Source organism: Miscanthus floridulus, chromosome 5, assembly GCF_019320115.1.
Source record: "Miscanthus floridulus cultivar M001 chromosome 5, ASM1932011v1, whole genome shotgun sequence".
Classification (NCBI taxonomy): domain Eukaryota; kingdom Viridiplantae; phylum Streptophyta; class Magnoliopsida; order Poales; family Poaceae; genus Miscanthus; species Miscanthus floridulus.
This window is the reverse complement of record NC_089584.1, coordinates 88,004,705-88,029,672: the sequence shown is the minus strand read 5'-3', so window position 1 is coordinate 88,029,672 and position 24,968 is coordinate 88,004,705. Positions and strand designations below refer to the sequence as shown.

Sequence of the window (24,968 nt, the reverse complement as noted above, 5' to 3'; positions counted from 1 at the left end):
TCGCGCAACAATTAGAACAAAGGCAAGGGCCTAATTGTGAATCTTGTGACTCAGATAAATAGTGTGCTACAGGATTTTTCTTTTTCTTTTTCTATTTTCAGCTGAAACTTGTGAATTTGATTACTATTTATTGGTGCATGCTAAAATCATGAAACTTTTTGTGTAGCCTCTTCATGATGTCCTCTATGTAGGAAAAATATGAAACCATGAAAATCAACAATTTTTGGATGCTTAAAAATTAGTGCTTTTAATTAAGAAATGCTTGCTGTGTAATTTTTATAGGCCAAAATAAATATCCAGTGACCATGAAATTTTTAGTGTATTTGTTTATTGTTAAAACCTGCCTCCACAAAAAGTTTGGGATTAATTTGATGATGTTTAATCATACTCTTATTTATATGCCTTAATTATTAGTTAATAATTGTCAAAATGATAAACATAGATCATGAGATGTCCTGAATGATTTTGGAGTTGATTATAGATCATGAAACACCCCACCCCTGCTGTGTCATGGCCAAGTGATTACCTTCTTGATATGTTTAGGTTCGCCCTTTAGTTAATAATTCTAAATGATTTAGTTAAGAATTTCGTTAGTAAATGCATGTTAATAAACTTGATTGCTTCTTAGATGCAACCTCTTGGGTAAAAAGTAAAAGTTCTACATTTTCTTGTATATTGTTTATACATGTCTTTTCATGATGAGGCTTTAGTTGGTAAGCATGTATAATAAGTGAACCTTTGACTTATTAGAAGCACGACTAAAAATGCTTTATGATAATTATTTGTAATTGTACCGCGAAGGAAAGTTGTATTCAAGTTATTAACTTTTGCATCCATCATCGAGCATCATGTTTTATATCTCGCATCATGTTAAACATGGCATTGTTACTACGTGTAGTGAACGAAGGTGAACACGTGGTAGTTAATCAAGTGGTTGAGGAAGTTAATCCGTCTGTTGAGGTCGGATCAGATATTTGTGGAACGTCGCAGGAACCGGACTTTTCCGTCAACGAAGGCAAGCCCCGGATGCATTCAAACCTACCTTGTGTTTTACAAATTGATTTTGCTTTTGCTTTTCTTTACTGCATTAAGTGATTAAGAGTCAAGTGGAAACCTAATTGGTGCATTACCAGCCTTGCTTTTCCATATCTACCTTGATTACCTATTTTATTCGTAAATGACTAGTTATGCTTAGTCATGCTTAGTCGGGTGATTACCTGTCACCTGCGAGTTTTAAATGGATCTTTGGTTACTTATGTTATCATGAAATATGAGCATGTGAAGTAAGAAATCTAGACCGGGTGGACTCGGTGTGTGTGAGCCACAAGACATGGAGGTCTTGTGAGCGGGTTCTTTCCGCCTGTGTCGGTTAAGGTCCGTACCATTGTTGAACTATGTGCGGTGAGACTTTGTAGTACTAACCACATACTCCGGTAAGCCTTAACTTGGCTATTCTATTGCGAGAATGGCTACTCGCGCACTGGGAGTGGAGAGATGGCAGGAATAGCGTGTACCCACGTGGCAATGGGCTAGATTGGTGGAGTACTGTATTCTCGGGTGGCACGGACCCGTTCTTGTTTTAGAGGATCTGAGGGTAGGTTGATATATGTAAGTCGGGGACCTACATATGTCGTGTGGTCTGGAATTCCCAGCTGGGTTATAATCGGTTCGAATCGTCGTTGCTCCTCGGTTATGGAGACTCACTTCTCTGTTCATCATCGTAGTAATAAATAACTGGAACTTGAGGATGGTTTGTGAAGGTGTTGGCTATGAAGTTTCATGATCTCAACACGGATCGTGTCAGCTTGGTATATGATTTTATGAAGTTTTCTATATAAAGAATTTTGTTAAAGAGCTTTTACGCAAAAGAACTTTGATTATTGCTAAAGCCATACCTTGAATCCCTGAGCCTGCATTCCTGAGTCTTCTCAATTTTATTTCGGTTAAGTCTTGTTGAGTACTTTTGTACTCAGGGTTCGTTGACCCTTGTTGCAGGTGAGCCTCATGAGCAGATCTGTTTTGGATCGTGCTGCATGACTATTGTTCGATCTGACGATGAGAAGTAAATGTGTGGCCCTTGGGCAGGGCAGTTCTATTGTGTGTTTTGTATTATGTATAATGCCACTCCACTACTACGTTTTGTATTACTATCGAACTTAGTTTATAAGGTTTGAAATCACTGGTTTGTAAACTAAGTTATTGTAAGACTTCCGCTATTTTTACTCTGATGTATATATTTGAATAAATGTTGTAATACTGCAATGACTCTGTAATGTGATCCTGCTCGGAAATCATGGATGATTCGGGGTTCCTCGAGGACACCCGACAGTCTTCTTAAGTTACTGGAAACATATGCATAGATGTCAAAGGTCATTGGATAGTGACAGGTGCATGTGGGCCCTATAATTTAGGAGGTTCTGCCATACCTCTGGAAGTCCATGGAACAAGGCCATTGCGGCGGCAATGTTCTGGCTCGCCCCTGCGAAGCGAGGAAGGGCTTCATCGTTGGTGATGATCCTCTGGTTTACATCGCAGGCCATGGCACGTGCGCGACCACTGTCCCCGCGGCGTTCGATCTCTCGATCGAGCTCCGCGCACTCTTGCACAAGCTGGATTCCAGCTTCCTTGATCTCTCACTTTCGAGCTTTCAGCTGCTCCACCCCTATGTGAGGTGGGGCCGCTGTGTCCCCCTCAGTTTTGTCGTCGAGGTTGCCCATCGGGGTAGCCTCCTCCATGGGGATGCTTTCGACATGTCCCTCGGGGGTACCCGTCATGTAGCATTCCCAGGAGTCCCGCCCGGGGAGGTTGGGCGAGGCAGAATCTACCCCTAGACATCGGGCAAGGCGGAGTCCAGCCCTCGGGGTCGGCCGAGGCAGAGCCAACCCTCAGGGGCCGGGCGAGGCGCGGCCAACCTTCGGTCATACGGACAAGAAGTGCAGTTGCGTTCTCGTCTGCTTGAAAGCATCATCATTTGATGGTTATTAGCTCCACCTCATTGGGTACCCCAGTATTAGGTCCCCGACAGATTCCTTTAACGGCAACTAAGTGGGCTTCCTTAGGACTAGCTTGAAATCTAGCACACATACACACAGTAAACATGATGTCGGGCCTAGATATGGTCAAGTATAACAAGCTACCTGTCGGTGTTTCATACAAGCACCGGCAAGTAAATTTATAGTAATGTGCGTTAGGCTCGGATGGTGCGCTAAAGGATACAAGATTTATACTGGTTTGGGCCGAATGTCCCTACGTCCAGTTTGTTGTTGCTCGTGTTATTAGCACCGAAAACGGTTCGTAGTAGGGGGTACAAACGATCGAGAGAGGGACTAGTCCCAAGTCTCTGATGGAAGGGTTGAAAGGAGGCCAAGAGCTTGATCGCAGCTTGACTGTGTGAGTGTTGTGTACTATGACGTCAAAGATCAGTCCCTTTGATGGAGGAAGCGTCTCCCCTTTTATAGATGAAGGGGCTGGCTTTACAAGGGTGAGGGCTTTAGGATGCGTACTCTACCTAGTCTTGTGGCTCACATCTACCTAGCCTGGTCCTTCATTCTGATGAGTGCGAAGGAAGATAAGCGCCTACAATACTGTCGATGCCTCTGTAGAATGTCAGGTTGGTTATAGAACACTGCCCTGCATAGGGTATGGGCTGCAGTACAATGGTTTTGACTTATGAGCCTCCCCCAGCCTTGCTCCGCACTCCTTCTGGTTCCTATGAGTCTTCGTCAGAGGGACGCGGGGTCGGGGTTCGGAGTAGCGCCGTGGCCAAGGTCTTCTGACTTGGTGGACCTAAGGGATCAGGAAGCGGGCGCCGCTCCCTTGGGTCCATAGCGTGGTGTCAGAATATCTGTCATTCGTGGAGATAGCAAATCCTTTTCTGGAGCGTAGCGGTTCTCTTATATCTTTGTCGGGTTCCGTGTCCTAGAGCTGAAGGCGGCGTCTACAACTCTATAGGGCGAGGAGCACGCACCTGTAATACCTTTCGGGCTCTGCGGCGCCCGAAAGGGTCTAAAGCACCCGTCCTATCGTTCCCTGGCAGTACTTTTCCTGCCAGGGTGCAGGGTATGGTCCTTGGAGCCATGGTTGACCTGAATGTCTTGTCTTGCCCAGTACCCATCGTCATGAGGGAACGGGGAGAAGTTGTTAGGTAAGATGAAACCAGTCTTTAGATATCGAGCAGGGCGAGGCTCGTTCCTGGCCGTCGGGTGAAGCAGAGACCAGTCCTTATCTCTTGGGCGAGACCGAGCCCGCCCCTCCGGGGTCGGGCGAGGTGGAATCTATCCCTCAACCCTCGGGCGAGGCGAGATTGGCCCGAAAGGCGTCGGGCGAGGCGGAGACTAGCCCTTAGTCCTTGGGCGAAACCAAGCCCGCCCCAAAGGCGTCGGGCGAGGCGGAGACTAGCCCTTAGCCCTCGGGTGAGACCGAGCCTGCCCCAAAGGCGTCGGGCGAGACGGAGACTAGCCTTTAGCCCTCGGGCGAGGCAGAGCCATCCCAAAGGCGTCGGGTGAGGCGGAACCAAACTCTTGTCATTCGAACAAGGGACGTAACGGCGCCCTTATCCGTCCAAAAGTTTTTAACGTTCGGTGGTTATTGGTTCCACCTTCTGGGGTACCCCGGTATTAGGTCCCCGACACTACCAATCATAGAACGGTAGAGAGTTTAATCATGATGTCAGGCCTAGATACGGTCATGCATAACAAGTTACCAATCATAGAACGGTAGAGAGTTTAATCAATTGATTTACCTCCCTCGTCTAGGTCAAGATGTCCATTAGAAGGCATTGGTGTCTTAATTGGCTTACATTCATCCATTTTGAACCTCTTGAGAAGATCCTTGGTATACTTTTCTTGAGAGATGAGAATCCCTTCTCTCATTTGTTTGACTTAAAAACCAAGAAAGAATATGAGCTCTCCAATCATTGACATCTCAAACTCCTTCGACATCAATTCACCAAACTATTTGCAATAGTCTTCATTTGTTGAGACAAATATGATATCATCAACATATACTTGACAAATGAAGATCTCTCCATTAAGCTTCTTGGTGAATAGTGTAGTATCGACCTTCCCAATGTTGAAGCCCTTCTCAATGAGAAAATCTCGAAGACGTTTATACCAAGCTCTTGGGGCTTGCTTTAGCCCATATAGCGCCTTGGACAACCTATAAACACTAGTATAGTGCCTGTGCTAACGCCACGACTTCATTTCAGGGATGCACATGAAAACAACCAAATTGCGTCACATAAATAGAGTACAGCAAGACAATTAAGAGAGATTCCAATTCGGTGCACCATTTTCAGTATATTATAGAAATAGTATAATACCCATGCTAACGCTATGGACAAATCAAATAACTAAAGTATTTGTAAGAAAATATTTGTTTGCCAATCAACAAGATATTAAAAAAATCATACACGACAGAGGAAACATCTCAATTCATATGAATATTGTATTAAAAATATAACAATACATGATGATACACAGTGCAACCATAATTCAATTAATAATAAAATTCATATTTATTTTTATGAATCAATATCTAGCTAGATATTATATAATACACAATATCTAGAAGTCTTCACCCATGTTAATTATTGGTACATGCTTCCATCCGGTGTGTCTTCCATCTCAATACTTTCTTTATCAGCTTCTTAAATGCCTAAAAGAATCAGATAGTCACTGTATTTTTGCAATAATGCTTACACAATACTGACTATTTATAACAAGGTATGAACAACAGATATAACCAACATAACACTTGTCTGTGCAGCTTCTACCAGTAAGCAATAGCTATAGGATAGTAGTTGAGAAAGAAAATATAACAAAACAGTAGTGATTTCATCAGATGACCAAACAAATCAGCATGGGTGCATTATATTGGTGTAGGGAAGAAGCATGATCTCTTTTAGTTCTCTAATTATATCGTATTTTTATTAGCATTAGATTGTTACATTTCCAATAAATTCATATTTGAACCTATGTCAACAGGTTGTAAAATTTAGAAATGCCAAACGTGGAGAAGGTGAGAGCTTACTTTGTGGCTCCTGGAAAATTCAGAAGCCCACCCAAGGCGTGCATGTTGCCTAGCCACCCCTTTAACAGCAGCAAGAAGACGGTGGTCCTCATGTGTATCCTACCTATGAAGAACTTGCTCCTATTTTAGAGTGGCACAAACTACTGTGTTAACCACTAAACATAAATGTTATTCAAAGGAAAAGGGAGGAGGACACTTACAAGGTAGGAAAATATGAAGCTCCTGTAGAAACACTCTCCATCACCATGCACTGGCCTTCATAATAGGAGTACATTTGAGTGAAATTCCACTCCTTGCTCAGCAACCATTTCGAGGAGCTTGTAATGCCTAATGAACCCGGCCATGTGTACTTTCTGCACAAACACAAGAACAAAGGAATTTAAATCAAAATGATCTGAACCAGGAAGCATCAGTTCTAATATTGGATTCTAATTTCTTAATTTTTCAGGTTTCCACATATAAGAAAACTTTAAGCCACTAATAAAGGAAACATTTTTGCTGACACTGATTGTTCTGTGAAGAAAGAAAGAACATATAGCACATTTCCTAAATTTAATACCAATCCAAGCTGATCAAGGTCCATTTCCCCCGAGTTGCTGAAACACCATCAAGGCAATACCTGTGCATATGAGGTCAATAGTTATATGGCTGGCAAATACATCTGAAAATTTCATATGATCAAATTCTAAATCCATTGAACAAAGTAGATACAGGTTCTAAAAAGTAGTTGAACAAATCATTACTGCATATGTATTTTTGCGCAGAAACATGTATTGAAGCCTGGCCTTCCAAAGTGAAGCATGGCCTGCCGCGGCAGATTTTCTGGATGTCCTTGGTAGGCTGCAGCGTGCAAAAATTAGAGCAAAAATTAGTTGAACTCATGATTTGAATATTTTCCAGTGAGACCAACAAATCGATGCAGTGTTTCATTGTTCTCGTCAGCTTCTAAAGCTACCAAACAACAGTGTGAAAAAAATTAGAGCACAGTAAGTATGACATCATCAAACTGCTTCGAATTAGCAAAGGAATCAGAGAAAAATTAGGATCCTACAAGGCCTTAACACCACTGCATAATAAATTCTTGCCCAGAAATTAACGCTCCTGCGTAACATGTGCACATGTCACATCACACAACTGGAATCAACTCTCATCAGCACTGAACATTCAGAGCACGAAGCAAACTGGTTCAATCGATTTCAGCACAAGAGAAAGGAGAGAAACCAAGCCGTGACGCACCTTAGTGATCTTGAGCTTGTTGAACACATCCTGCAGGACCTTGTAATTCTGGATCATGTCGTACTCCATCTTGGCGTCGAAGTTACCCTTGTGCATTGGCACGGCACCGGGATGCGCCGCGTCCATCAGTTGGCACGCAACCGCGCCAAAAAATGGTTTGATGATACTGATGCAGAGGCAAGTTGTTTTGATGCAAAATAAAAAATGGATTAGTGATACTGATGCTCAGGCAAGTTGTTTTGAGATTTATGTACAACAATTTTAGCACAGGCCACATGAATGTCAATGCTCCTTCAAATACTCTGCAGCACAGTTTTAGCTTCACATCAAATACCTCAGCTCACAGTCTGATGTGTGGATTGCAACATGTAATTTTTCCCCTCACCTAGATCGTTGATGGCAAATGCGGCAGCATCCCTATGCATAGCCCCACCTGATTTAGACAACGTGGTTCAAAATTGCAGAAAACATGTCCTTGTCCACCACTTTGATCCTGTCATTGCACCAATGTCACCTCAGTCATATACATTTATCTCTATTCTTGTCATGTGAATCATATACAAGTCATAGCATTAGTCCAAGTGTTAATTCAATTTTATAGCTGGTTCTATAATTCAGGAAAACAAATCTTGTGTGTAAAATTATATTCTGACAAATCATAGAAGCTCTTGAATAGGTTGCAATGTCACAATTTGATTTTTTAGTAGAAATAAATTGACCAATATAAAAAAACTTGCAATGATCAGGCTGCAGATTTATTACCAGACAAGCACCAAAGTAACTTGAGTTCTCAGATTCAGGATACACCTTTTATTTTGCACAACCTATATGAGTTTGGCACCTACTGTTCCAAGGACCTGCAAATGGTACTATGTTAAATAAAACTGCCATTGCAGTTTTTTCTGGACACCTACCTTGTGGAGCAGCAAAATATGGGGTAAAATACATCTTCACATGCAAGATAAAAATACTTCAACTAGTAGACTACATTATGTAAAAAGAGAAAAAAAACATTTCAAATTTACAGAGCAGTGAAACAATGGATACATGAGAGCAATTTTTTAAATTGGCAGGAAACACTAAGCATAGGACTACATTAAGGGTCAGCTTTGAGCCCTTATCTGTTTGCCTTAATGATGGATGAGGTCACAAGGGAAATACAAGGGGACATCCCTTGGTTTATGCTTTTCGCGGACGATGTAGTGCTAGTTGATGAAAGCCGGACAAGAGTGAATCAGAAACTGGAGTTATGGCGGGACACTTTAGAGTCCAAAGGTTTTAGACTCAGTAGAACTAAAATTGAGTATATAAGATGTGACTTCGGCACTACTACTCGGGAGGAGGAAGATATTAGTTTGGAAGGTCAAGTAGTGCCTAGAAAGGATACATTTTGATATTTAGAATCAATGCTACAGAGAGACGGGGATATTGATGTAGATGTTAGCCATAGAATCAAAGCAGGGTGGATGAAGTAGCGCCAAGCATCTGGTGTTCTATGTGACAAAAGGGTACCACAGAAGCTAAAAGGCAAGTTTCATAGGACGACAATTAGACCTGCTATGTTGTATGGTGCAAAATGTTGGCCTACGAAAAGACAACATGTTCAACAGATAAGTGTCGCGAAAATGCGTATGTTGCGTTGGATTTGAGGTCATACAAGAAGGGACCGAGTTCGGAATGATGATATATGTGATAGATTAGGGGTAGCACCAATTGAAGAAAAGCTTATCCAACACCGGTTGAGATAGTTTGGACATATTCAAGAGAGACATCCAGAGGCACCGGTGAGTAGTGGAATCCTAAGCCAGGATAGTAACGTAAAGAGAGGCAGAGGAAGACCAAAGTTGACTTGGGTAGAGGCAATAAAAGAAGACTTAAAAGGATAGAATATACCCAAAGACTTAGCCTTAGATAGGAGTGCTTGGAAAACAGCTATTCACGTGCCTGAACCTTGATTACTTCTGCTGGGTTTCAACTATAGCCTATCCCAACTTGTTTGGGACTTAAATGCTTTGTTGTTGTTGTTGTTGTTGCTGCTGCTGCTGCTGCTGCTGCTGCTGCTGCAGGAAACACTAAGCATACAAACAATGCCCCCCTTTTTAATAGGAAAATAACAGCAGATAAAACAAACATTCTATACTCTTGGCAAATAAAATGTGCTAGTAGCAGAGATCCTTTCATTTTTGCTGGCAGAGATCCTTTCATTCAGTTTAATTCCAAATATACCTGCACAACAACCACCAGTCACAACTCCAAATATAAACTGTGATTTAAAAAAAGAAGTCTAACTATTGCTGCAGTTCAATTGCGGCTGCACATTGTGACTTCTTACGGATATTTTTTTATTTAAACAAGAGAAGACAGAGTATGACTGGAAAATATAACAGAACATCATAATGCCTTTGTCTAAATTTATTAACTTTCAACTCATTGAAAGTCTTCATCTAGCAATATCAAATTAGTACTTCTTTTATTAGAATCACCCTCTTACCCTACTCAGTGTTGTCGATGGAATATTACTTCTATCAAGTATATTTCCCATGCTAACGCTATGGGAGAAAATGAAATAGTATACTGGCCGCTACGGGAGAAAAAGGAAGGGTGTCAGAACCATGATAAACGATTGCTTCCAAGAAGCAATGAATCACAGCTCATGATTATTACCTGTATACTTTGATTGTGTATAATTGTTGGCCTTGAATAATTTAAAAAGCCGATAGCAAAAAAACAAGTACTCACTAATAATATACTATTTACAACATAGGCAACACTTTAGACTGGATGCCTTTTATTCTGTCATGGTTCTCGTCACAACACAGTATGAAGACAGATCAGTATATATATTTACCTTAATTGAGTCGTCTTGGGCAATGCTCTGTACTCACGAACATGAGAAAAAGAAAGCATCTGTTCTGTTCATCCATGCCTGAAAGAAAAAAGAAGGATCTGCAGCAGCCAACAAGGTCACCATCCATCGGAGAAACAGGGGACACCACACCATCCCCTGCCCACAACCGAGCAGCGAACGGGGGTTCTTGCGGCAGGGACAACGGAAACGAAACAAACCTATGGGGCCGGAGAGCAGGATGGCGCGGCCGCGGCTGGTGGCGAAGAGGTTCCGGATATGCTTTGATAGCTCTGCGGGGACCTTCAGGATGGGCACCGGCAGCGGCGGATCTAGGGCGGGTCGGGGCTGAGGGAGGAGGGCTGCCGGGGCTCGCTCGCGCCTGTGCGCCGCCGGCGAGGGCGCCGTCGCCCTACACCAGCTGTCGCGTCGGGAGAGAGAGATGGAGTTGGAGGGGAGCGGGAGAGGAGTCAGTCGCGTGGGGGAGAAAAAAATTGAGACTTTTTCCCGTGTGCCATTACTCCATTCTTACGTACCATCAAAAAGTTCACACAGACCTTGGTGCCATGACGCTAAACTCTTTTGTCCAATAAGCCGTTCCGTCCAGTTTTGCTCCTAACGGTGGGTAACGGCGCAGCCAAATGACTTAAATGCCCTTAGGCTTGTGAGGCTCTGTGAACTAGTTGGTTTGCTTATGTGCCATTTCTAGGCCAGCCCAAGGCCGAGTGTTTTGGCACCAAAGTCAGGGTTGTTGGCGCCAACTGAGCCCCTAGGCTGTTCCTCATATATATAGGTCCTCAGCTCTATCTTTGTGTATGAGTAGTCATGGATGAATGGATGGATGGATGGATGGATGAATCAATCAATCAATGTTGAATGATGAATATGAAGATTGTTCATTTGTCCAGAATGCAACAACATATGAGAACAATATAACAACAATTAGAGTACTGCAACAGTAAACAAACATTCATCACATAATAGCAGCTACCTTAGTGTTTTTTATCACAAAGGTTTTATGGCACCAACATGTCACCAACATTCATCACATAGCAACTAAGTTATTGGTTTTCATCTACAGCTAAGTATTGTCATGCCATCACAGAACATTCATCACAGAGCAAAAGAACAGTTGTGCCATCACATAGCAGGTATTTTTTCAGAACCACATCACCAAAAGAACATTGAGCAGGCACCTTTCACTGCAGCTGGAGCTTCTTCTTGCTTCTAGTATTTGAAGCAGGACTACCTAGGCTAGATGGGCTGGCTGTTGTAACTTGGAGCTTCTTTGGTGTAAGCTTCTTCTTGATCCCTATCTTCCTCCTTAGTGAAGCCTAGGTCAGCACAGTCTCTAGTGGCTCTGTCTCTATTGTAATGGAGTCTTCATGGAAAGGGGTCAGGTTCACAGTTTGGATTGGAACTAGGTCATTGGAACCAGTTCCAGACCTTGTGGCAAAAAGGCAGAGTGTGCTTTAGCATTAGCAGTCATAATAGAAGTGTTGTGATCAATTTAAGAGCTGGTAAACATACCTGTTAGACACACGGTTGGGACCTGAGTTTGAAGTAGTAGTGGTAGCTGCCCCCTTGCTCTTCTTGGCACCAGAAGAAGAAGATTTCCTCTTCCTTTTCTTGTGTCTAGCATTGATCACTGCCTCATTGTGTGGAAACACCATCTGGGATGGAGTAGCAACCACAATGCTAGTTTCTGTGTTATAGCTTGCTGCTTTTTTCAGCCTTTTCTTTAGAAGACCCTTGCATGGAAAAAGTTACATTAGTTAACTAAGTTATTGAAGCTGTACATGTATCTGCAAAGTAATTTAGTTACATAGTTTACCTTTCAGCCTCCATTGCAGCTATATCTTCTGGATTCCCATTCTCGCAAGTGTACCTATGATGCCCTAACTCATGGCAGATGGGGCACTCATGTTTCTTTGTCCTCTTCTTGCTGCGGCCTCCCTCAAGCGATGATTTCATCCTATTCTTCCTTCTACCTCCTATGGACCTAAGACAGGAGGGTGCATGAAAAAGTCATATGTAGCTTTGGGCCACATGCTTTTGTCAGGAATATAAGGGATGGAACCCTCATATGCAGCTCTGAATTTGTTGACAGAGAAGTAATCATCCACATGGTCTTCTAGTTTTCCCCAGGAATTGAAGTAATGTAGGCTATTGCATGTTTGCATGGGATTCCTGACCCCTGCCAAACCCTATAGGAACAGGTTCTGTCAGGTAGGCTGACCACAAACCTGAAGCCACTACCTCCCTTAGCATATAGTTCTGCCACACCATCAGGGGAGGCTGTGATCACTTCAATGTCCAGGTTGTAACTGTCTTCGCTTAGCTTATGCAGGATATGATGCAGAATCTTTCCTTCCAACTTCTTGGCTACCTTCTTCCTATGGTTCCATTTGATCAAAATCTTCTATCTTATAGTGTCCAGCAAGTCATCCAGGTGCTTTACCTTCTCAGGATTGATCCAATTATTGAATGATTCAGCCAAATTATTAGTCACATAATCAACCTTTGACAATGTCCTGTACTGGCTCCTAGTTCAAAGTTTCTTGTGAGTTTCTTGCAGATACTTCATTGCCTCAGATTTGGCTACAGCCATTGCTTGATAGTGCTTCTCAAACATGTAAGGGCTCCATGAATATGAAGAAGCCCACAAGTGATCATCAAATACCTTCCCACTGTACCTCTTCTTGAAATTCTATACTAAGTGATACATACACTCTCTATGTTCAGCATTTGGAAAAACTTTACTAACCCCATTCATGACTGCTTGGCCACAATCTTTGCAGAATGTCAAGCCCTCTGGGGTGGCTATTGCTTCCTTCAACCTCTCCATGAACCACACCCAATTCTCATTGGTTTCTGAGTCAATTACACCAACAGCTACTGGATACATCCAGTTGTGCCCATCTACTGCACAAGCAATGCACAACTATCCCCTAAACCTTCCTATTAAAAATGTGCTATCTACTGCAAGATATGGTCTACAGCCTCTAAGAAATCCATCAACACATGGTTTCAGTGCAAAGAATAGCCTATTGAACCTGATCTTATTGTTGATGGTGTGATTATCAATGACAAGAAATGATTCAGGACTTGATTCTTCTAACTGGGCCTTAAGCCTATATAGGTTATCAAAACTTTTGCCCCAAGGCCCATAAATCTTATCCATGGCAAGATTTTTACCTTTATACACTCTTGTAGGGCACCATAATTTTGTGTGCATCCTTCAACCTCCTTTGCAGTTCTGTTGCACCTAGAGTTTCATCTTCCTTCAGCCAATCAATCACCTGACTACACACCCAGAACTATGTTACCCCTACACAGATTCCTTGCCTCCTAGTGCTCTGACACTCATGAGGGTAGGGGTTCCTTTTCACCTGCAAAATAGTCAAGTAATGCACTTATTACAAGCCACACAATGCAAGAAAAATAGGGAGCAGTCAATGAAAACAATGTACTAACACATTACCTTAATAGTGTGCCCATCAGTTAGAGTTGAGGCATGAAGTCTCCACCTGCAGCCCTCACTTCGCTATGAGCAGTTCACCCTATACCTCCATGTATCACTCTTCTCAATGTCATAGTTGAACTCATGTTTAACAGTATGAGTAGCTAAAGCAATCTTAACACCATCCATGTCTAAATACACTGTTCCTACTAACATAGGAGGGTCCTTTTTGTCATAATCAATATCAGGCATATGCTCAGGCTCCCTATCTTTAACCATATCATCTATGTATTCTACTTCATCATTAGAGGATTCATCATCTGAGTCTGTCTCAGAGGATTCATCAGCACTAGAACTCTCACCTTCCCATTCTTTACTCCCACCTTGGCTCTGAGGATTGGGAGGAGGTGGGGGTATTGGGGATCAAGGTCAATATACAACCCTTCCTTATCAACACCCACATGCTCATTCATTGGGTTTGGGTTAGCCAGGTATTCATGTTCAGCAGATTGAGTGTGTGTGGCATGGCTTGGTTCTGCTAAGCTTGGACAAGCAATTGAAGGGGTGAATGGGGGTTCAACAGAGTTCACAGTGCTACTAGAATGCCAATCAGGAATCACAGGGGGTTCACTACTTGGGCTATGATATGCAACAGTCAACAAGCAACATTTGGAAGCCTTATGTTTTGCAAACATTTCAACCAAATCTTGGTCAGTGCAGACTTGGATGTTCACTTTACTATCCATGCAGAAATAAAACAATCTCACTATGTCACCATAGTTATGAGGATACTTGTCGACAACTTCAGCAACCAGGTATGTGAAGTTAGTGTGGTTAGCATCCATGACTTTGTTAACTGAAAACCACCGCGCACGAGTATTGGGAGCAACAATCCAGATTTCTAAGTTGTAGCTACTTTCTGCATCCATCCTATAGATGAACAAGGAGCATGCAATCAACACTACAAACATGGGGCACAAACGCAAGGCACTAAATACCAATCAACACTACAAACACGGGGCACCACAAAACCAAGGGGGAAGCAGTGAACTCACTCATCCAGAAGCCAATCTGGTCGCTCGCCCATGCCCTTGTTCCCCGCCATGCCACGCCTATCCTGTATATCCATGGGCAAATTCATGCTCCACTACCCCATGCGCTACCACAAGCACAGGGGATTCATCATCTTCTCTCCCAGCTGCCACTACAGCCTCCGCTGCCACTAGGGTTTCTTCGCTGCTAGGGTTAAGGAACTGAGGGAGTCGAGCAAGAAGAGAGAGTGAGAGACTAAGGGAGATGCCAGTCAATATCGATCAACATAGCCTCCACATATGTCCATGACTAAAAGGGCAACATGGACATTTTTCTTGCCTGATACCACATGTAAGAGCTACCAAACGGTCAAAACCAAACAGAATGAAGACAGAATGGCGTATTGGACAAAAGAGTTTAGCATCATGGCACTAGGGTCCGTGTGAACTTTTTGGTGGCATGTAGAAATGGAGCATCTTCCATAATGGCACACAAGGAAAAGGCTAAAAAAATTCACGCGTGTGGGATCGGGGGCGTCAGGGAGAAGGAGAGCCGCTCGTGGGGTGAGCACGGGATAGGATGGGATGGGACGATGAGTAATGAGGACTAATCCCAACAATCTAGACCGTTAGATGTGAGTAAGAGAAAAGAGATGTTAGAGTAAATCTGGTGCGTTCATTTTTAAAGGTTAGCTGTTGTTGGGTGCAATTTTATGGTGCATGTAGGAGAGTTTATGACTGTGGTGGACAGTTTATGGGGTGGCTTTAGGAAAGTTCACAAGCGGTGCATTATTAGTGATAGAGATGATTAGGATATCTAGGGTCTTCAAACCCGAGAGGTTGATCAATATAGACTAGTTCATTTATGAAGCCATTTAAAAAACACTTTTAACATTCATTTGATATAATTTTATTTCATGATGCGATGCATATGCAAGGAGGGTATAAATGGCTTCAAGTCTTGCAACTGGTGCAAAGGTCTCTCCAAAATCCAAACCTTCAACTTGAGAGAACCCCTTTGCAACTAGCTTTGCCTTGTTCCTCAAAACAATGCCTTGATCATCTTTCTTATTGCGGAACACCCACTTTGTTCCAATAACTCTTGCAACTTGTGGTCGCTCTTCAAGTGTCCAAACTTCACTGTGGATGAAGTTGTTCAATTCTTTATGCAGGGTATTTATCCAATCCAGATCTTGAAGAACTTCTTCTACATTCTTAGGCTCAATGCAAGAAACAAAAGAGTGATGTTCAACAAATGAAGCAAGTTTTTGAGAGCGAGTCATTACACCCTTTGAACGACTCCCTATGACGAGATCTTGTGGATGTGTTTGAAGTAGAGGCAAATTTCTTCTTTCAACCACTTAGGGAGGAGGTTGTGGAGCATCAACATCTTGAGCTTGTGCCACCATTTGATCATGGGAGACATGAGTATCTTCATTTTCTACTCTCCCATCTTTATCATTATCTTGTGGCACATTTGATGAAGAGGTGGATCAATCACTTGCACTTCATCTTCAACATCTTTAGGCTTGATGTCTCCAACCAGAATGTTCTTCATGGCCTCCCTCAATGGTTCATCACCTACATCATCAAGATTCTCATGTGCTCCTTAGGAGCCATTAGATTCATCAAATTCCATATCATATGTTTCTTCTACCAAGGCGGTGGCATTTTTTAATACTCGATATTGAAAGGATCTAAACAATGCCTAGAGCAGGGGTTAATAGGCGTATATAAAAATTTCTACAAAAACTCTAAGTCAATAGTCAGCAACTGCCAAAACTTCCGATAGTTTGGGCCAGAACTTCCGGTGGCTGAAAGTTCTAACGCAAACAGTCAGCAGTTCCGGCTCCTACGGGAAATTTGCTACAAGTGCTAAAATGAACTTTTGAGTGCGAGATTTCTTACAAACCCACTTCCAAGTGGTTAGGTAGACATATAGGGTCACTCCCTTGACGCTGAAATGCTTCCACTCCGTAGATTGAGTCCAAACCCTAGACAAAGCTTTGGGGAGGAAGAGAGACAAAACAAGAACAAGTATGATGTCACAAATCATAACAACAACAAGCACATAGGACACAAGGATTTATCCCTAGGTTTGGCAACCCCACAACGGAGCTCCTATGTTCTTGTTGTTGAGGTGACCACAAAGGTCAGAGTCTCTTCCACCTCCTTGCCTCTCTCAAGGAAAACACAAAGGTCACTTGAGTTTTCCACTAAGAAATCAAGGGTAATACAAACTTCTCAAGGCTCTTCCACAAGATGAAAAGCTCTTGGGCGACGCCTAGCTCACTAGGAGCAAAGCTCCAAGAGTAATAGACGCAAATCCAACCGGCTTGACAAAGAAATCAAGTGCTCAAGCTTGCCAAAGTGATTCTCTCACTAAATCCACTCTCCAATCACTCAAATCCTTGGGGAAATCAAATTTAGGAGCAAAGGGGAGAGGAGAGGAGAGGAGAGCCTTGAATGCTTAAGAGGAGTTTTGGATAGAGTTAGGTCACAATGAATGAGTGGGTAACGATTAGAAGAGAGGAGAGAGCTATTTATACTCATAGGTAAAAACCAACCGTTAAGATCGGCATCGAAAGTTCCAACACAAATCGCTGGAACTTCTGGTGCCAAAGAAAAGCAATGTTCAAATGTGCAGTCCACTTGGTTGACTCCACCAGAGTTAAAACTGTTGATGATCGCCGGCACTTCTGGCTGGCGTCGACACCTCTCATGGTTGGCAGGGCAAGGTGCCTAAGTCCCCTGGGCCTAGGAGTTCTGGCAGGAGCTAGGACTTCCGGTAGTCGTCACCTCTGGCTAGCATCGGCACCTTCGATGGTTGGCTGAGCTAGGCGCCTAAGTCCCAAGGCCCCGGGAGTTCCGAAGGGAGCCGAGACTTTTGACAGCTGGTACCTTCGGCTAGCATCGGCACTTTCGATGGCCAAAACTCCAAAAGCTATATCTAAGTGTTCGTGAGGTTCTTGAGTGTCTCTCTTTTAATTTTATTTTTATGCTTGAGCACTCTATCTTCCTCAGACCACCTAAATCTGCATCCCTCTTAATAGTACGACGAACCTAAACCCAAAACAAAAAATGTAAACTTTGGAGACCACTTTGAGTTTGTCCGCCTTTCCAACTTCAAGAAATTGAGGGATACCATTTCATCTTAGATCAACTCTTTAAAACTTTCATGGGACTAAAGCTGCAATATATCTCATTAAGATCTTATTAGTCGCTAATTTGGATGTCATCAATACACCAAAACCCACATAGGGGGCAAATGCACTTTCAATCTCCCCCTTTTTAGTAATTGATGACAACCAACTTAGGCTTTTATAAGAATGGAAGAGTTTAAAGCTTTTGAACCCCAAAATTTATGGATAGCTCCCCCTTAATATATGCAACAAATTTGAATTTCAATGATGATCATAAACACATCAGTTGCATATATTAAGATAGAAACTCTCCCTAAATTTTACAATCCATGGGGTGCAACAAGTGTGTGTGAGCAAGTATATATCCGTGAAAAAGATAAGCAACATGACATGATATATTCATACAACAAGTAAAAGAGATCGTGATGGCCAAGATCTCAAAGTAAAAACTTGAAACAACACATGGCTATCCAAGATAACATCCACCAATCCTAAGTAAAGACAAGCACGAACTCTAATAAGATAGATAATAAGCATTACTTGTCCTACAATCATCCATCACACATAGATATATACTTGTCCATCATATAGTTGACACCACACGACATAGTTCATACAAGCTAAAAGTTTTAAAGTCTCGAACCCAACTAGCTTATTACATAGATAGATCAAAGCCTAACACTCCCCCTTTATCAACAAGTGTCAAAAGGGGTAGGCCGCGTGAAAGAAAGAACTACTAATTCTCATAGTCATCATCATCATCATGATCACCATCGTCACCACCATCGTCATCACCACTGTCATCGTCATCATCATCTTCCTCGATGTAATCCTCATCATCAACATCAACTTGCTGCTTGCCACGGTGACAGGGCTAATCGGGCGACTCCCCATAATAATCCTTGCAAGCCTCATCATAAAGCTAGAAGGGGTCACGAAGGGGCTCTAAGTCATGAGGTAGAGCAGAGTGGATGTCCAACTTTTGCTCAATGCAATGCATCTGCACAAGCAACTCTTGCTCACACTCCACGCTAGCACAACAAGCCCCAAACATATACTTCATGAAGAACTTGAACTTGATGGGGGGCTTAGCACCAGAGGAGGATGAGGACTGAGGCTCCTCACTATGAGCATGATGAGAGTGAGAGCCATGCGATGGAGAAGCACGTGAGGTGGATCCAGAAGCATGAGTACCCTTCGCCTTCTTGAGCTCATCCTTGGCCTTAAGAGACATCTTGTTGGAAATCTTGAGCTTGGTGTGGCACGCGTTGGTGGGGAACTTGATGCTAGACACTTGCTTAATAATGTGCATGATATAGGGAGCATATGGAAAATACTTCACAACATTCTCACTAATCTAAGTGATCCTGTCCCAAATGTACTCACTGATGGTGAACTTAGTGATATGCTCACCAAAGCAATCAAGAACCACCGGAGAATCATCACGAAGAAAGGTAGAGTCATCGCCCTTCGAATAGAAAATCTGACAAAGGATGTTGTTCATCACATAATAATAGGGCTTTAGCCAAGTAGTCTTGCCATCAGCTAGGTGACCATCCATGTACATGTACTAATACTCCGAGATTACAAGTTTCTTGAGGTCAAAAATCCGAGGTCGCTTGTGATCCTCCTTTATAAAGCCAAGAAGGTGACCAAAAGTGACTGCATCCAGCTTATAATGCTTGCCTTTGGTAGTCCAATGGATGCAATGGTTGGAGTTATCCAAGTGATAGGAGGCATAGAATTGACAAATAATCTCATTGCTCCATGGCTTGTGGAAGTCCATTAACTGCTCTAGCCCCATCCTCCTCAAATCACGGACAAGCTATTTGAGCTCCAACTCTGGCATCTTACCAAGTTCATAAGTGTCGATGTATTGCATGTCAAGAACCGGTGGCTCAACCTTCTTGCTGCGAAGGAAATGGTGATAGACCAAGTGATTATAGAAATCAAAGTGGAAGGGATGCCAAAGGCGATACTCGATCCTCAAGTCTTTGCCTTCCTCCTCATAAAGATTCTAGGCACGCTATTGCCTGAGCCGCTGCACATCAATCCATGGACAGGTGTGGCATGTAGCCTCCAGCAGGATTGGGAGTGCGCTGAGGCTCCCAGATGGTAGGACTAAGGCCTGAGAAAGGAACCAAATGACTAACCAAAAGAAATGAGTCTGTTGGGAGGAGTGTGTGGACACACTTCTAGATCAATGGTGTGGCCTACTTGATCGAGAGCATCTTTGGTAGGATTAGTAACTAGCACATCTCCAATGCTGGGAACAAACTGCCACGCTGCGGCACTCACTGGTGGAGGAGGAGGGGCTACTGGAGTGGAAGGGGCACGGGCATGGGTAGACTGACCACAGCCACAAGCACCACCAGCATCACGAATGTATGCAACCTTGGTATGGCCTGATGGCTTGGAGGAACTAGCTGGGTCGTTGTTCTTCTTGAACCGCTTCTCTCAACATTGCGGAGCGCTATCATCATCACCAGATGCCATGGCTATGAGGCAAAATGAAGTAGGACTAAGCAACAAGGCGAGAAGAAAGGGAACAAATACCTGGAGGTGGAGAAACACGGACGGATGGATGACCAAGGAGTCAGAAGTGCCGGCCTGAGCCAGAACTGCCGACTGTTGGGAGTCCCGTGCGCAGGGTTAGGACTACCGATGCACTCGGTGATCGATCCATCCAAAGGGCTCCAGATCCAGGGAAGCAAGAACACAAGGAGGGTAGAGGAGTAGAGAGGGAAGAAATAGAGAAGCAAAAATCATAGTACATTGAAGATTAGGGTTAGGGCATCATGGCTAGTACCTTGAGAGATAGAGAAGAAGATGGAGAAGCTTCAATCCACATCGAGGAGAAACACCACAGAGTAGAATCATAGCCACCACACCACACGCAAGCCTTCAATCCGAGGAAGAAGAACATCGATGAAGAACTCTAGGAAGAAGAGCGGGTGGATGGTGAGAAGATGGAGGGAGAGGTGGTGCCAAGATCAGAGTCGAAGCTCTCAGGGAAGGCCAAGCCCCTAGGGAGGGCTGAAGCGCCTGGCGTGGGCCGAAGCCACCGGTAGGGATGCGGTGAAACAACGGCGGCGGCAGAAGCGACGCAAAGACGGGGGCGGCGTAGTCAGGGGTGGGCAGGTGGGACAGAAAGAGTGGAGTGGTAACTAGGCCAGGCCACGGTGAAAAGTTATTACCCTAGGTCAAATGGGCACGGTCAAAACATAGTCAAAGCGGTCGGCTCAGATCTGCATCGGCCGTGCAGACACGAGCCGAAACTGCTAGCAGTCGGGGGTTCCGGCAGGAGCCGGCACCTCCAGCTGTCGACACTTCTGGGCGACGCCAAAACTTCTGACGTAGGAAACTTAGAAACTTCCTAGCTCAAACTCAACATGCCATGTGGGGCAAAAATATGATGGACACTAGCATTTTCAGGTGCGACTAGATTTCAAGCAACCATTTCAAAGCAATAGTCACACGTGAAAAACTATAAAGTAGATTTTGAAAGTATCACACAACATTTTTCACAAGTGCTTTCTACTATATAGATCAAACAAAGTATGTGCAAGACATCAAGCCATGTTATGAGAATCAATGATATTTAGCTCACTCCTCAAAGCAAAAACTCATCTAGGGGCTTTGTGAAGATATCGGCTAGTTGCTTTTCGGTGCTCACATGATGAATTGTGATATCTCCTTTGGCTTCATGATCTCTCAAAAAGTGATGCTGGATGTCTATGTGCTTTGTTCAAGAGTGGTTTACGGGGTTGTTTGCCAACTTAATGGCACTCTCGTTGTCACACAAAAGAGGAATCTTGGTTAGCTCACAGCCAAAGTCTTTGAGAGTTTTCTTCATCTAAAGTAGTTGGGCACAGCATGCACCGGTCGCCTAATACTCGGCTTCGACGGTGGACAAAGCAATGGAGTTTTACTTCTTAGAGCTCTAAGACACCAAAGACCTACCAATAAATTGGCAAGTCCCGGTAGTACTCTTTCGATTTACTTTGCAACCGGCATAATCCGAATCGAAATAGCCAAGTAACTCAAAAGTGGAGCCCTTAGGATACCACAAGCCAAGATTAGGAGTGTGCATTAAATACTAAAAAAATCTCTTAACAACCATCAAGTGACATTCTTTTGGATTAGCTTGAAATTTTTCACACATGCACACACTAATCATAATATTAGGCCTAGATGCACAAAGGTAAAGGAGGAATCAAATCATGGAGCGATATACCTTTTGATCGACATCCTTTCCACCTTCATCAAGATCAAGATGTCCATTGGTTGGCATGGGTGTCTTGATGGGCTTGTCTTTGTCCATATCAAACTTCTTCAACATGTCATTAGTGTACTTGGTTTGACTTATGAACGTGCCATCCTTGAGTTGCTTAATTTGAAATCCAAGAAAGAACTTCACCTCTCCCATCGTGGACATCTCGAACCTATTCATCTTGATCCTACTAAATTCCTCACAAAAAAGCCACATTAGTACTACCAAATATTATGTCATTGACATATATTTGGCAAACAAAGATATCATTATTGACTTTGCGAGTGAATAAGGTATCATCGGCCTTTTCTATCTCAAACCCTTGTTTGAGTAGGAAATCCTTCAAGCAATCATACCAAGCTCTAGGGGCCTATTTGAGCCCATAGTGCGCCTTGTCGAGCTTGTAGACATGGTTAGGATACTTGGGGTCTTCAAAGCTGAGTGGTTGCTCTACATACACCAACTCGAATAGGGGGCCATTGAGAAATACACTCTTCACATCCATTAGATATAGCCTGAAATCATGATGAGCGGCATAGGCAAGTAGAATATGAATCGATTCTAGCCTGGCCACCAGTGCATAGGTCTCTCCAAAATCTATGCCATTAATTTGAGTGAATCCTTGAGCCACCAACCTTGCCTTGTTTCTTGTCACCACGCCATGCTCATCTTGCTTGTTGTGGAAGACCCACTTGGTTCCAATCACATTTTTCTTAGGCCTTTCAACCAAAGACCAGACTTCATTTCGAGTGAAAGTGTTCAACTCCTCTTGCATGGCTATCATCCAATCTGGATCATCAAGTGCCTCTTGCACCCTATGAGGTTCCAACGGAGAAACAAACGAGTAATGTTCACAAAAACTTGCTAAAGGGAAATATGTCATTACCCCTCATCGAATGCTCCCTAATATGTTATCAATGGGATGATCCCGTTGAATGGAATGATGAACTCTTAGATGTGGCACTTGAGTTGATCTTTGGATGGGGCCATCATCTTCATCATCATGGTCTTGATTGATTTGAGGATCAAAACCATGGTCTTGTGGAGGGTCATCTTCACTTCTTGCTTGATTGTTGAGTTGAGGTCGAGCTTGCTCATCACCATTGATAGCACCATCTTGACATGGATGACCTTGTGCATCATTTGATCTTCCATCATTTCTTGTTGCGAAAGCTTCACCATGTTCATTGGGTGAAACATGATGAATGCTAGGATAATGATCAACGTGCATAGTGGTGTCTTCATCTTCATCTTGTACTTCGACGGGCTTTACCTCACCAATGGCAAGCTTCTTGATAGCTTTATGAGGAGCTTCTTCATTATCTACAATCTCAACATTGACTTGCTCCTTTTGAGAGCCGTCGGTTTCATCAAAAGTCACGTCTACTGTGATTTCAATTAAACCGGTGGTTTTATTGAAAACACAATATCCATGTTCGTTAGTACCATAACCAAGCATGAAACCTTTATCAACCTTTGGTGCAAACTTTGAGCTCTTGGATTTCTTGTTAAGTATGAAACACTTGGATCCAAAAACTCTAAAGTAGCGCACCTTAGGCTTTTTACCGGTTAGAAGTTCATAGGCGGTCTTTTCTCTTTTCTTGTAGAGATATAAGCGGTTGATGGCATGACATGCCGTGTTGACTGCTTCCACCCAATAGTTGGTTGGAGTCTTGTACTCATCCAACATTGCTCTTGCGGCTTCTATGAGTGTTCAATTCTTTCTCTCTACAACACCATTTTGTTGTGGAGTGTATGGAATCGAAGACTCATGCTTGGTGCCTTCTTCATCAAGGAACTCTTCAACATTAGTATTCTTGAACTCCGTCCCATTGTCACTTCTAACTCTCTTGATCTTGACATCAAACTCATTTTGGGCTCTTCTTGCAAACTTCTTGAAGATGCCTTGTACCTCACTCTTATCACGCAAAAAGAACATCCAAGTGAAACAAGAATAATCATCAACAATTACGAAACCATATTTGTTACCACCAATGCTTATATAAGCGACGGGTCCAAATATGTCCATGTGAAGTAATTCCAATGGCCTTTCGGTTGTTACAACATTCTTGACGAGATGTTTGGCTCCAACTTGCTTTCCATCTTGGCATGCACTACAAATTCTATCTTTCTCAAAAGAAACATTTGTTAGTCCAAGAATGTGTTCACCTTTTTGAAGTTTGGCCAAGTTCCTCACCCCAATATGAGCAAGTCAGCGATGTCATAACCAACTCATGCTAGATTTTGCCACTAAACAAGTCTTGGGATTTACTCTATTTGATGTGAAATCAACTAGATAGAGTTTCCCTTTTAGATGACCCGTAAATGCAATAGAGGAATCCTCACTTCTATAGACTTCCACACCCTTATCCATAAAGAGATAATTGTAACTCGTCTCACAAAGTTGCGAAACAGACAACAAATTATATCTCAATGAATTCATAAGTAAAACATTGGAAATAGAGTTGTCATTTGAGATAGCAATTTTACCCAAACTAAGTACTTCTCCTTTTCCATTATCACCAAACACAATGTTTCCAATTTTTTCATGACTAGGTTGGAATGATGTGAACATATCCTTCTCTCTGGTCATATGATTGGTGCATCCACTATCCACCACCCAACTTGTTCCACCAAAGGAATATTCCTACAAAGATAAATCAAGCTTTTGTTTTAGGTACCCAAAAAGATTTAGGCCCTAGGGGGTTAGTCACATAAAACTTGGGCACCCAAACACTCCTCATGATCTCCTTCCTCTTTTGGGCACCAACATACTTCACCATAATCTTGCCATCCTTGCCCCAACAACACATATAATCACTAACATAGCACCGTGGAAGTGGTGCTTGTGGCTTGGGGGCCTCGGATTGCTTCGTCTTGATTGTCTTGTCACTTGTAGGTGGGATCTTGGGAATGAAGACCTTGTTGTTTGCCTTGCATATGAGCT

At 43.0% G+C, this 24,968-nt stretch overlaps 1 protein-coding gene across 3 annotated transcripts; it reads right to left on the bottom strand.

Annotated features, from left to right (window-relative positions):
- Positions 1–5,491: 5,491 nt before the first annotated feature.
- LOC136452541 (microtubule-associated protein RP/EB family member 1A-like) lies at positions 5,492–10,214 on the bottom strand. 3 transcript variants are annotated; one of them, XM_066453150.1, is made up of 8 exons: positions 10,115–10,140; positions 8,029–8,123; positions 7,267–7,759; positions 6,774–6,870; positions 6,590–6,649; positions 6,231–6,383; positions 6,031–6,150; positions 5,492–5,655 (listed from the first exon to the last, which is right to left on the bottom strand). In XM_066453150.1, the coding sequence occupies exons 3-5, from the start codon at positions 7,390–7,392 to the stop codon at positions 6,603–6,605; spliced, it is 270 nt and encodes an 89-aa protein (XP_066309247.1). In that variant the 5' UTR covers positions 7,393–7,759; positions 8,029–8,123; positions 10,115–10,140; the 3' UTR covers positions 5,492–5,655; positions 6,031–6,150; positions 6,231–6,383; positions 6,590–6,602. The 3 variants fall into 3 exon arrangements, with proteins under 3 accessions (XP_066309247.1, XP_066309248.1, XP_066309249.1); XM_066453151.1 differs by lacking the exon at positions 10,115–10,140 and having other exon boundaries at positions 7,267–7,432; positions 7,652–7,759; positions 8,029–8,134; XM_066453152.1 differs by lacking the exon at positions 8,029–8,123 and having other exon boundaries at positions 10,115–10,214.
- Positions 10,215–24,968: the final 14,754 nt, after the last annotated feature.